The sequence below is a fragment of the Glycine max genome, chromosome 18 (assembly GCF_000004515.6).
Source record: "Glycine max cultivar Williams 82 chromosome 18, Glycine_max_v4.0, whole genome shotgun sequence".
Taxonomy (NCBI): domain Eukaryota; kingdom Viridiplantae; phylum Streptophyta; class Magnoliopsida; order Fabales; family Fabaceae; genus Glycine; species Glycine max.
The window spans coordinates 44,868,768-44,882,990 of NC_038254.2; the positions used below are offsets into that span (position 1 = coordinate 44,868,768).

The following is a 14,223-nucleotide window of genomic DNA, read 5'->3' on the forward strand; positions in this document are numbered from 1 at the left end:
ATGGAACTGTAACTATCCTTACCCATAAAAACTGGGCAATCATATTCAGATATGGAACTTTTAACTTCGTTGTGGAGTTGGACAGCTTTCTCCTTTTTTCATTTTCATCAATTATTAACTGATCTGCCACAAATTTGCCGTTTCTAGCGTGTCAATGTGAAATTGTAGCCTGTGAGCTAATCGGACCAACATCTTAGTATAAATTAGTATTAAAGTTTGCTTCTTCAAAACTGAACTTCTCGGTAAATATTAATTTTTTCTCAAACATACATTTTGAGATAACCAAATATGATTTTTGATTTAGTACTATCATAATTAGAGACTCCCCAGTAATATCTCAATGTATTTCTATAAACTTCATCCATTTGGATTAATTTATAATTAATTTTTCAATTAAAACTTAATCACACTTAAAATTCTTTGTCTCTCTTTCCAAAGAGTATATGCTACGAAAATTGAATTCAAGTTCTTTTTCACAAACTCATGGTATTATCGACTGAGCTACACCTACCAAATATGATTTGAAAATTAATTTTACTCTCAAACTTATTTTTGGAACACTCCCACTAAAAATCCAAACATACCCTTGTAGGTTAAGGTTAATTGATTAGATAAAAAATAGTCTGATTGTCTGGTCAAAGCGAGTAGGTTCACTTATCTAGCGAGTCAAAGTGATTCTAAGAAATTAATAATTACAATTTCTACATTTCAAACATAATTTCTTCTTTCTCAATAAATTTCTAAACACGCTATAATTTTAGAAGTTCCTATCAATAACAACATCGGGGCAATTACAACTGCATAGTTATCCATGTTTTTGGTAATCAACACGCAGCTATTATCACAATTTTTTTATAAACAAAAACATTACATAAATAATAAAAATACTTAAATTAAGCACAAGTTATATGCAACTCAAGACTCAATAAAATTGGTACACACCAAAAAAATATTAAGCAAATAGTTAATTCCCTCTGTTGAGAGAAAAAAAAAAGGAATACACCAACCGACTCATGACAAAAAGCCACTTCCCCTGCAACAGTGGTCTCTTATAAAACACTCAAAAAAGAGAAAATCATCTAATATATCTAATGTAAAGGAGTAGTACGTGGAAATGTCCAAAATGGACATATTTTATTGTTGACACTTGGCTTGCTAATTGATAAAATTGTAATTTTAATATACGTGATTTCAGGTTTGTGTTTCCTTTACTCACCTTTGACTTTCTCTTTCTCTTCCTCCATCCTCTTGTTTCTTTTTTTTTCTTATATTCTAGAGTCTTCCCTCACCAAATGGAGTCTTTTCACTTTCCTTTCTTTTTCCTGCAACTCAGTTTAAGATGAAAAGACCAAAAGGTTCTGACAATTGTTCTTCCACCCTTCATACTCAAAGTGCTTCATCCTTCTTGTCATCTTGGCATACTTGCTTCTTCTGTCAATTATGTGGAAGCACCGAAGAGATTTTGACAAAGAAAAATCTTCAAGCCATTGAGAAGACTTGTATGTTCAAAACTAGGTATTGATTTTTCTCATGAGTTTGTTGTTTATTTTGTTGTTAATATTCTCTATTTGTTATTGTCAATGATGAAATTGATGATGAAACCCCTCTACACAAATATATATATATATATATATATATATATATATATATATATATTAAAATTAATGGTTAAATTTTCTGATTTTCCTCACATATTTACTCTCTTAAAAATATATACCTCAAAACCATTCATGCTAATTAATTTTTCTTAGATTAAGTTGCTTCCATTGTTAGAAAATATCAAAGGTTGCTTGATAAAGTTTAATGGCACTGCATTTTCTGGTTTCATTGTATGTATAAGTATCACACAACTAGCATGATTATAGCAAGCATGATGTGCAAGGACAGAGAAATTAGTCTAAACATATTATATCATTAAAATAAAATATTTTGTTTTAGTAATATTGAACATGACAAAAAATTCCCTCTCAAAGTTTGTTACAAATAATTTTATGTTCCTAAGTTTCACTTGAAAGTAAAGGAACATTTGTATTTTAGTAAATTTTTAATACAAGCACCAATCACAATTTAATTGACTAACCCCTATTAAGGGAAATAACAAAAGAGGAAATGGAATTGTCAAAGAAGGTATCTCCAGCAAGATATTTACTACATTCTATGTTCTTTTTTGTTTGAAATGCATAGTTTGAGGGATGATGTATTATAGGAAAGCTCAACAAGAAGTAGGGACAAATAACTACATGATTTCCCTTATGTTAGTATGTTTATAATTTTTTTCTTCCCATAATATAGATTTGGAGGCTACAATAGGTTGTGAATTATCCCCTGAGGCATGTGCCCAGGCAGATCTTAAGTTGACTTATGGTAAGCAAAAAGAAGAGCAAAAGCCTAAGGCCGCTGATATTGCTTTACTTATGCAAAGGTGGGTTCAATAATTATATGGATCAAACTTCATGTATTTTCTTAATTATTGAATGTTCAAGTCTATAGTTGCTTCTTTTTTACCCCAATTATTTATGATTTCAGAAATGAAGCTCTTCTGGTCGCTTTTGATGTTGTTGTTGTTGAAACTTCAAAAGAGGGAAAAGTGAAAGTTGATATCAATGGGAAACACAAGGTGCTATATATACATAAGCCCTTTATACTTTTTATATGTATACTTTAGTTATGATTCAGAACATAGGGTTCTTCTTAAGTTTGGTTGAAAAGACTTAGCTGTTAATCTGTTGTAACAGGAATACAATAACTATTTTACTTTTGCTAGCTTCTGTTATTGAATTAGATTGCCATAATTGCTTTGGTTGATTTCTTTTACTTTTCATACCTCCCTTTAGTCTATAGATAAAATATTCCCTTTTCAGATTTTTTTTCTTTTCTTTGAAGCTTAGGTATGGCTTCCAAACACATCTTGAAAGAGCTCAACGATTTGCAGAATGATCCTTTTACGTCATGCAGATAAGCTTCTCGATCCTTTTTTCTGTTTTTTTTCGTCTTTTTTGTTGGGGTGTATGTAACAAAAACTATTATTTGTGATTATATATTTATATATTTATTGCAATGTGTTATCTAATATATCTAATGTAAAGGAGTAGTGTGTGGAAATGTCCAAAATGGACATCTTTTATCTTAAATCTAGATTTCATTTTTTAAATTCAGACATGAGTTTTGATTTAGATTATGTTGTAACAGTTAATTAATTCAAAATATGCTCTTTTATGATAATTTTTATTTGATTTTCATTCATTTTTTAGATTTTGTTTTTTTTTCTTTAAAGCTTAGGTATGGCTTCGAAACACATCTTGAAAGAGCTCAAGGATCCGCAGAAAGATCCTCCTACATCATGGAGATGAGCTTCTTTATCCCTTTCTCTGTTTTTTTTATTTTTTGTTGGGGTGTATGTAAAATAAGAATTGAAGGAGTTTTTGTTTTTATCTTTAAATAAATTTCTCGAGGATCAGCAGAAAAATTCTTATACGTCATGCAAATGAGCTAGCTCCGATTTCTTCTTTTTGGGGATGTGTTTTGTGCCTATGTAATTTTGTGTTTGTTTTAATTATCCATTTTCCTTTGTATTTTTTGATGTTGTGCTTCCAATGTTATTTTTTTGTTCATCGTAACATGTATACTTATATTTTGATATAAGAAATGTAAATTTGGAAATTGTGTAGAGTGATAGTAAGAAATGTTAAGTAGTTTGTTGAAAGACAATGTTATTTAAGAAAACTTAGTTGTCTCTGGCCGAACTCCTAATTTAAATTTGGCATAGATATCATGGCTTATGTAGTGTCTTCAATGTCTTGCTATTTATCTAACACATGGCTCTATGTGAAAATATTTAAATATTTGTGGGTCATTAAGAAAAATTTAAAACCTGTAAGGCATCCAGATGCAACAAGTGTAGATGATCATGATAAAGGTTAGGTGATAACTTTATCAATATTGAAGAAGAAGAAGAAATTGATCAAGCTGAGATAGATGAAACAGGTGATAGTGATGGGCAGAGAAGAAAAGATGTAGATTTGACAACTTTGAGAGAGATAAAAAATAAAAAACTCTCTGGTATTTTTTTATTATTATAAAGATTTGGGACTTGAAAAAAATATATCTAATCACAGAAAAGATGTAGATTTGACTGATTTGAGAGAGAGAAGAAAATAAAAAAATTGTTTCTCTGCCTAACGATAGAAGACTAGACTAGGAAAGTTATACAGTAGAGAAAAAAATTCTTAGAGAAAATGTGCATATTTGACTATTTTGGGATAGAGAAGAAAATTAAAAAAAATATCTCTCTCTACCCAATGAAAAGGTGAGGCTAAGAAAAATAAAAAAAAAGCTCTCTCTCCCTCTCTTTTCCATCTAACTAAGAAAGAAAAAACGAAAAAAAAATGGTAGCTTGTGCAACTAATGTCCATTAGAGACTACAAGATAAGATGGGACGGGACGGGATGGTAAGAAAAATTGTCATTCTTCCCTCCCTCAACCCATATGCAAAATACCTATCCATTATTTCTATCTTTATTTTAAGCCTAAGCTTTCATTTTCTCTTCTCATCATCTCTCTCTTGGTTGGTGTTGTATTTTGGGTTTCTGTTAAGGTTTCATGGTATAAATATATGTAAAGGAGTAGTAACAGATAAATTTGTAATTTTAATGGGTTTTGTTTCGTTGTTTCTTTTTGAGTTTATGGTCTCTATAATGTTCGTTGTTGCTCTTTGAGTTTAGGATTTCCATTTCATTGATTACAACATCAACACCGAAGAGTCAAGTATTGTCCTCAGAAATGGTATTCTTCTGCTACCCATTTCTTTTTTTCTTAATCGTTTTCTCGGTTTTGTCTAGTATTGGCCTCAGAAACGGTATTCTTCTGCTTCCCACTTTTTTCCTATGAATTTCTAAGACACAGGAGGGAGAGAAGAGAATATAGACAAGGAAAGTGAGATAGTTCTGAGTTGATAGCAAAACAACAAAAATCTAAGTATGAACTCGGATTGAGTACCGATTCATGGGTGACAGTGATATTTTGCTTCTTCAAAAAAACACACATGAATGAATTATTAGCACTTTAGCGGGTAGAATTTCAAACCAAAAAAACAATGTGTCTAAAACATTCAATATTTATAGTTAATGGATTAATTGGGGCCAATTATGTGTTCAATTTTTTGAAGGATATTTTTTCTGAATCCACTTGGGTGCAGAGAATTGATTTCTCTCTTACTATTTTTTATCATTCTTCCATTTTTGAATGAGTCAACCCGTGCGTACCTCCCTGGTAAGTTAGCTAAGACAAAATGAGCGGGGAAATATGTTGTTGCAACAACTGAAAACTTGATTACTCTTCCTCTGTTCTCATGTTGTTGTTAAGTGTTTATTTTTTTCCTCTTGACTTTGTTTGAGTGACTGTTGTTTAATCTTTTTTACCCTCTTGGCTAGCAGCTCAATTCTGCTTGTTGTTGTGATGTTGTGATTCAAATTTGCTTTTTGTTTTTCATATTTTTCAACCATTTTAAAAAAATGTATTTTTGTCCATATTTCTTTCAATTTACTTCTCCTGTTCTAAATTTTTTGTAATCTTTGATGATATATTTTTTTGTTACATTTTTAAATAGAAAGATGGCTCACTTTCCAAACAAGATAAAAGATATAAATAGATCTAAAGAAACCCTATAACTTGTTGTCAGAATAACTGACCTTTGGTTTGTTGGAACACGAGACAAGTCCGAGCAAGCAGGGATGGTTATAGTAAATTCCAATGTATTGTTGGATATTTTTGTGTAATTGATCTCTTTATTATGTTAAAATAAGAGTGCACGCTTGTTTTAATGTAATAACAAGATGTTCGGCTTAGGCAAATTTTGGAAGTTACATGGAAGTTACTAAAACTTCCATCAACGGTTGGAAGTTACATGGAAGTTACTAAAACTTCCATCAATGGCAGTTTTTAAAAAGAAAAAAACTTCCATCAACCGCCAAAAACCACATGTTCTTTGATCATAAATAATCATTCTGGTTCAGAAAGCATAACGGGTGACAAAACATATAAGACCAAAACAAAACTCTTGAATTATAATCTTCTGATTTTATCCGATTGAACAATTTTGGTTGAACCCCGAAATTTGATTCAATCTGAAAGTGTTATACACGACTTTAGATTTATCCAGTATTATCTCAATTTTCAAATTAACCAACAAAAGATTGAATCAAAATTTTTCGAGATGACGAACGATAGTTCGAAGATGACAAGCAAGTTTGCGAAGTTGGACAAGTTTGAAGGGCAGGATTTCAGAAGATGGCAGAAGAAGATGCACTTTCTCTTGACAACATTGAATGTGGTGTATCTGCTGAGTACACCGATGTCGGTGTATATGGAAGATGAAACTCTGGATCAAACAAGGAAGCGTTCGAAATGGGAGAACGACGATTGCATTTGTCGTGGACACATTCTGAACGGTATGTCTGACTCTCTCTTTGATATTTATCAAAATGTTGAGTCTGCTAAGGAATTATGGGACTCTCTTGAATCCAAGTATATGGCAGAAGATGCCTCAAGTAACAAATTCTTAGTTAGTAATTTCTTTAATTACAAAATGATTGATTCGAGGTCTGTTATGGAACAATATAATGAACTGATGCGGATTTTGGGTCAATTTACTCAACATGATTTGAAAATGGATGAATCCATTGCAGTTTCATCTATAATTGATAAACTGTCTTCTTTTTGGAAAGACTTCAAGTATACCTTAAAACATAAGAAGGAAGAGTTGACTCTGGTTCAACTCGGTAGTCATTTCATGATTGAGGAGTCGCTGAGGGCTCAGGAAATTGACAAAGTTAATGATAAAAACGTAGCAGGTTCCTCTTCCGTTAATATGGTAGAGGAAAGTGGAACAGTTAAGCAAAATTACAATGCTAAAGGTAACAAATGAAAATTTCAAGGAAATAAGAACAAAGGTCCAAACAAACAGACAAAATTGTCATGTTGGAAGTGTGGGAAACCTAGTCATTTAAAGAGGGATTGCCGGGTGTTCAAAGGAAAGAACAAGGCTGGTCTAAGTGGGTCTAATGATCCTGAAAAGCAACAAGGTCAGATTGTAGTGAATAATTTTAATTCGAATACGAATTCAAATTATGTATCACTAATATCTGATACATTCTATGTGCAGGATGATGACGTTGCTTGGTGGTTTGATTCGGGAGCAACAAGTCATGTGTGCAAAGATCGTCGTTGGTTCAAGGAATTTAGACCAATCGATGATTGCTCTATTGTGAAGATGGGCAATGTTGCAACTGAACCAATTCTAGGATTAGGTTGTGTGAATTTAGTTTTTACTTCCGGAAAAATTTTGTATTTGGATAATATCTTATTTGTACCTGGTATTCGTAAGAACTTATTGTCTGGTATGGTTTTAAATAATTGTGGTTTCAAGCAAGTACTTGAAAGTGACAAGTACATCTTGTCAAGACATGGTTCGTTTGTTGGATTTGGTTATCGTTGTAATGGAATGTTTAAATTAAACATTGATGTTCCTTTTGTTCATGAATCTGTTTATATGGCCTCGTGTAGTTCTATAACTAATATGACAAAATCAGAAATTTGGCATGCTAGATTAGGATATGTTCATTACAAAAGATTAAAAGATATGTCAAAAACAAGTATGATTCCTCCTTTTGATATGAACATTGAAAAATGCAAAACTTGCATGTTGACCAAGATCACTAGGAAACCTTTTAAGGATGTTAAAAGTGACACTAAAGTCTTAGACCTTATTCATAGTGATTTGTGTGATTTGCATGCTACTCCATCATTAGGTCATAAAAAATATCTTGTTACTTTTATTGATGATGCATCAAGGTATTGTTATGTATATTTATTAAATACAAAAGATGAAGCTCTTGATAAATTTAAAATTTATAAGAAAGATGTAGAACTTCGTCAAAATGGGCTAATCAAAACTCTTTGTATGGATAGGGGAGGTGAGTATTATGATCCGGTTTATTTTCAATCTACTGGAATAATACATCAAACTACAGCTCCCTATATACCACAACAGAATGGTGTAGCCGAAAGGAAGAATAGAACCTTGAAAGAAATGGTGAATTCCATGTTATCCTATTCGGGTTTAAGTGAAGGATTTTGGGGTGAGGCTATGTTGACAGCCTGTTACTTGTTGAACCGAATTCCTAACAAAAGGAATAAGGTTACCCCATATGAACTTTGGCTAAGGCATATAGTCAAGTGTATAATGGGAAGTCTAGACACTTGGGTGTTAGACACAACATGGTTCGAGAGTTAATCATGCATGGTGTGATATCAGTGGAGTTTGTGAGAACTCAGCATAATTTGGCCGATCATTTAACCAAAGGGTTAAGTAAAGATCTCGTGAAAAGGTCGACTGTGGGATTAGGATTAAAGTCCATCTGAAATCTCTTATGTTAAGATACCCAATTCCCATCTAATATGACATTAGGTGCTGGATTCAATGTGGAAAGCTTAACATGTAGAGATTGGAACACATCATCGAAAGTATCCCAAAAGGAATGTGTTCGGTGCTGTGAGTTAAGGAGGTTGAAGTATAACTTCTCAATGGTTCTTTTGAAAAAATGCATTTGCAGGTGCAAGAAAGAAAAGGACTACCTATATAAGCATGAAGTTTAGCCGCTTCAAGAAGCTGGGACTTGGCTTTGATATGCTTATGAAGGATAGCAACATAGGCTAGTAAACTAGTGTCGAGCAAGAGTAATGTTATAAACTATTGTGCAAATTATCTTCATGTATTCATTATGAATAGAAAGGGTTCAATCCTTAGTGACACCCTGATATTCGAATATTTGAAACGTGTAATTTGCTAAGATGAAATTCAATCGTCACGATATTTCATCTATGCAGTAGTTTGTTGTATGTTATGACTTTGGTGATTTGATCGGTAATTACACTAAAATGGGGGAGGTTTGTTGGACATTTTTGTGTAATTGATCTCTTTATTATGTTAAAATAAGAGTGCACGCTTGTTTTAACGTAATAACGAGATGTTCGGCTTAAGCAAATTTTGGAAGTTACATGGAAGTTACTAAAACTTCCATCAACGGTTGGAAGTTACATGAAAGTTACTAAAACTTCCATCAACGACAGTTTTTAAAAAGAAAAAAACTTTCATCAACCGCCAAAAACCACCTATTCTTTAATCATAAATAATCATTCTGGTTCAGAAAGCATAACGGGTGACAAAACATACAAGACCAAAACAAAATTCTTGAATTATAATCTTCTGATTTTATCCGATTGAACAATTTTGGTTGAACCCCGAAATTTGATTCAATCTGAAAGTGTTATACACGACTTCAGATTTATCCAGTATTATCTCAATTTTCAAATTAACCAACATGTATCATAATTATTTAACATTTTTTTAGTTTTGTTCTTTAGTAAATTATTTTTTTCACTAACCATTTGTTACATGCTTTGCCATAAGCAGGGTGACCAAATTCATGTGGTTTGTAAGCGAGACCAACTCAAGTCTTGGAAGCCAATTTTGAAAGAGAATTGTACTTATATGATGCACAATTTTAAAGTGGTCGGTCAATACAGAATTTGTGCACACCCGTATAAATTGATCTTTATTGGAGTGACTGTTATTAGAAAGACTGATTTGGTTGATGTGCCTTTAAAAACACATAATTTTATTAAATTTGTCGATGTCATTAGCGATAACTTTGAGCGCGGTTTGTTGGTTGGGGAGTGCAGCTATTCTTCAGCCCCTCATTTTTAAATCCCTTTTGCAAATATATAAAAGTCATCTTTTTATAAAATGTTTTTCATTTCTATGATTGTTTAGATATTATTTGTGTAGTTGATGAGCTGATCTTCCAATAGATTTCACTAGAGAATACGAGAGTTGTTTTTAAACTAAAAGACTTGAGGTTGTATTATTTAGTTTATTCCTACATTTCAAATTGTGGTTTCTACATGCTACACTCCATTGACAATGTATATATGTTTTTAAACTACATAATATATGATTGAGTGATATATTTTTATGAGTAATTTAAATTTACATTCATCTTGAATTATCTAATTTTGCTCTTAATGTCATTTGTTTATAATAATGAACAATTTGTTTTCAAATTATTTATTATAACAATTTATAAATTGATCATATATGAGAATTTTATGATTAACTAACAATATAATTTGTGCGCATTATTTATTTATTAAACTAGAGTTGAAAAGGGTAACATCATTAAAGTTTATAAGTTATTTTCATTCATTTATTTAATCAATAAATTGTTGGTTCAATTATATGACATAATTTATCATATATTATTGACACATCACTTGGATAATAACAAAATGAGAATTTTGAAAATAAAAAGAGAAATAGGACATCATGATAAATATATGAAACATGACATACCACGTACGCGTAATAGCTAGTGTTGTGTGAAGTATAGTACAAATACATATGTCCATTTTTAAAAGTAATAGAAAGAATCCAACTATTTTTATACAACAAAAATTAGTTTAAAAATGATTATTTTATACTTTTTATTACAATTTTTTTTTCTTTTTGGCATTTTTTTTTTACTTTTTAATCTAAGTACAATATCAATACTAAAAAAAAAACGAAGCACAGGGGAGCTACCTATGCGAATGCCCGGGTAACTTACTAGTTTTAAGTAAAGACATTGCCCACCAACAAAAAGGAATGATCGTGCAGTGTTGTTGCTTGGCAACTTCAAATGAAAAAAGAATAAAACCATTCAATTCTTGTAGGCAGTCCAAGTAAACCACAATTGCAACCTTTTTTTTTTTTTTTGAACAACAACAATTGCAACTTAAAACTACATTATAATATTTATCCATTCATAAGAAACAAAAAATGCAGAAGCAAGCAAAACGAAAGCTCATCTAATCGGTATTAAGATTTTCCTAGCTATTTTAAGAAATGAAGGGGGAGATAACGACTCAACAAAAATGGGGTGCCAGGGAAGGCATCATAACAATTGTATCTTACTGATTTTTCTCATTTCATCGTATCTAAAATCTTAAATCTTCTATAATTGAGACATACACCATATCATGTAAAAACAAAAGAAAATTTTCAAGTGAGAAAAGATAAGTAAAGAAAGTATATATATCACAGCTCAGTATAATGCAGAATCACCTAGTTTCCCCTCTGCCATGGAGAAGGGAATGAGGTGAATTAGCAAAGGAAAGAAAACTAGACTCCATGTCTCTATTTCCAAAATTGGAGCCTGAACTCATCTTATCAAAGGATGAAGATGCAAGTGAGTGCAAGAACTCATCAAACCCCTCATGGTGACTTATATCCCCTGGCTTTTTCAAGTCCTCTGGCACCTCAACTTCCCCATCCAAATACCTCACCACTTGCCTCATGCTAGGCCTAGTAACAGGCACATCATTTGAGCACATCAACCCCAATTTCAGCACCACTATCACCTCCTTCTCATCAAAATAGACATTTAGTTTTGGGTCCACCAAATCAAGTATTCTCCCTTGTTTGTACTTTTCCCACACCCAATCCACCAACACCAACTCTTCTGGCAATGCCTTAGGCTCGATCGGCCTGCGCCCGCAAGCCACCTCAAGCAATAGTGCCCCAAATGCAAAAACATCTGAGCTTGTTGTTGCCTTTCCTGTTCTAGGCAACTCAGGTGCCAAGTAGCCTAATGTACCCACCACTCTTGTGGTGCTTGGGTTAGCCCCGTGTTCATACAATCTTGCTAATCCAAAATCACCTAATCTTCCATTAAGCTCAAAATCTAGCAGCACATTGCTAGCTTTCACATCTCTATGTATCACCACTTGCTCATAGCCCTCGTGTAGATACAAAAGAGCTGAAGCTACACCCTTTATGATCTTGAACCTGTGCTCCCAATTTAGGATAATCTTTGGCTCATCAAACAAGTACTTGTCCAAGCTCCCATTGGCCATGAAATCATACACAAGCAAGAGGTCGCCCCGGCGGCGACACCAGCCGAGCAATTGAACCAAATTCCGGTGGCGAAGCCGGCCTATGCTGGCGATTTCTGACACGAATTCCCTAAGGCCCTGCTTGGATTCGTGCGAAACTCGTTTCACGGCTACTTGGATCTTGGAATTTGGCAATGTTCCTTTGTAAACTCTGCCAAAACCACCCTGCCCAAGAAGTTCTTTGTCCTTGAAACCTCTAGTGGCCTTCTTGAGCTCTTGGTAGGAGTACCTATGTGGCCCAATTTCAAGCTCCCATGCTTCAATCACATCAGCATTCTTGATTTTTCTGTAGAAGTAAATGCCAATAGAGATGGCTAATAACACAATAACAAAAACTGAGACAGAAACCCCAATTATCAAAGATGTTTGTTTCTTCTTTGGCTGAGGAAGCTGTGGGAGAGAAGAGAGATCAAGGGGTGGTGCTGGACCATTGATTTTAAAGCTCCAACCCAAGATGTAATGAGAGCTAGCAAGCAAACCAGTTGATGCAGAGAACCCAACATACATAATATCATGAAAAACGGGTGAAAGATCCACATTAAAGGTTAAGAGTGGGGTTTTGGGCTTGGATGAATTTGGAGAAAGTGCAACACTTATAAGATTCAATTGAGAATCATAATCAACCCAAGCTAGAATCGGTTTCCCACTTTTGAGAGTGAGACCAACCAAACTAACATTGGCAGAAGCATTGGACTGCATGCTATTGATGTCTATTCCAACATGGTTGTCATTAATGTCCCCAAACTCAAAGTCTTGCACAGTGTCAAACTCAACAGCAAAGATGTGGTTGGAGATGTTACCATTATCACTTGAATTAAGGAGGCCAAGGTACTGGCTAGGTAGAGCCTTGAGATCCTTAGAAGTTGCTATTGTGAAAGCTAAGCCATGGCCACCTAGCTTGGGGTACTCAGGGACAATAGCTAGAGCAAAAGAGGAAGAAAAGGAGAGAACTTTACCACTTGTGGAGTTCTTTAGTTGAAAAGGTGATGGGTAAAAAGCATGACCCATTAACCTGCTGGAGTCATTTGTCAATTTGAGTATTCCATTATGTTCTATTTTAGCCACCCCATTCATGGTTAGGTTGCTAGCACCAACATCCTTGAATCCAGCATAGAGAAGCTGGTCAACTTGGCATGAAACTGGGATCAAAAGGAGCACCGTAAGAGATAAAATTTTCAAAAGGGTAGCCATGATGAACAAGAAAATAGATGGAAATCAGAAAGACAAGAAGAAGAGTTTGAGATATGACAAAGTTGATGGAAGTGTGGTGTAAAATGAGATAAGAACAAGCATAATAGGTTGTTGTTGTTGAATAGAGAAAAGGTTGGTGAGATAGATCTTGAAGGAAGAAAGAGATGAGGGTGGCTAAAGAGTAAAGAGGAATGATATGAATTATGAAATGAAAAAAGCACACGATGAATGGTTCACATGGGTAAGAAGTTATAGAGGAGAGAGTGAAAGCGAAAGCGTTACACAAGAATTCAAAAAAGTCTACCCTTCCAATAAAGGGAACAAAAATGCACGTAGTTTTGTGAGAAATAATGTTGTATAGAACTTTTTCTGGTGTATTTTAGCAAAACTAAATAATGCTGCTTTAATTTTGTGAACTTATGAGTTAAATAGATACTATTATTTTATAAAATATATTATATATTCTAATTTTATTAGTTTTATTTCTTATTTGTTAAGTTTTACATAATTATAACTAAATATATATAATTATATTATATATTTAATTTTACAACTTAGATCGCATGGTCCTGAATTAGTTATGAGATAAGACACGGAACATCCATCCCTCTCTTAAACTCCTGAACTGAAAGGGAAACATGTTGAGAGTGACATGTGCACTTTTATTTTCGAGGCTTTGCAATTTGGAAAAATATGATGAACCTATCAAACTCATTTTTTGTGGTGTATAAAGTGGAAATGAACTAATAAAGAAAATAAATGTGGTGATGAATTGATAATAATTAAAAATGAAAATCGTGTTTCTTAATCTAGCCGATTTAGTAGAAAGTCTAGATGGAAGACTTGGCAAAAATACAAGATAAGTGGGGGAATTGGGCACCACTGCCTTTGGCTGCTTCTTATAATTTTAAATCCTCTATTTCGTACTGTCATTTTCAATGCCAAGCTAGTGCAAAATTCTAATGAACGCTGACTTGGATGCTTCTTTTAATTCCCATTCTCTAATTCGTACTTGTCATCTTTAATGGTAACAAGATTACTGCA

The 14,223-nt window shown here is 33.2% G+C and overlaps 1 protein-coding gene across 1 annotated transcript; it reads right to left on the reverse strand.

Annotated features, from left to right (window-relative positions):
• Window positions 1-10,991: 10,991 nt before the first annotated feature.
• LOC100784346 (L-type lectin-domain containing receptor kinase S.4) lies at window positions 10,992-13,457 on the reverse strand. The gene has a single exon (XM_003552142.5). It carries the CDS (start codon window positions 13,177-13,179, stop codon window positions 11,155-11,157), a length of 2,025 nt encoding a protein of 674 aa, XP_003552190.1. The 5' UTR covers window positions 13,180-13,457; the 3' UTR covers window positions 10,992-11,154.
• Between the last annotated feature and the right edge of the window lie 766 nt (window positions 13,458-14,223).

Coding starts and splice junctions, on each gene's coding strand:
- LOC100784346 (XM_003552142.5), bottom strand. CDS start 13,179: ATGGCTACCCTTTTGAAAATTTTATCTCTTACGGTGCTCCTTTTGATC.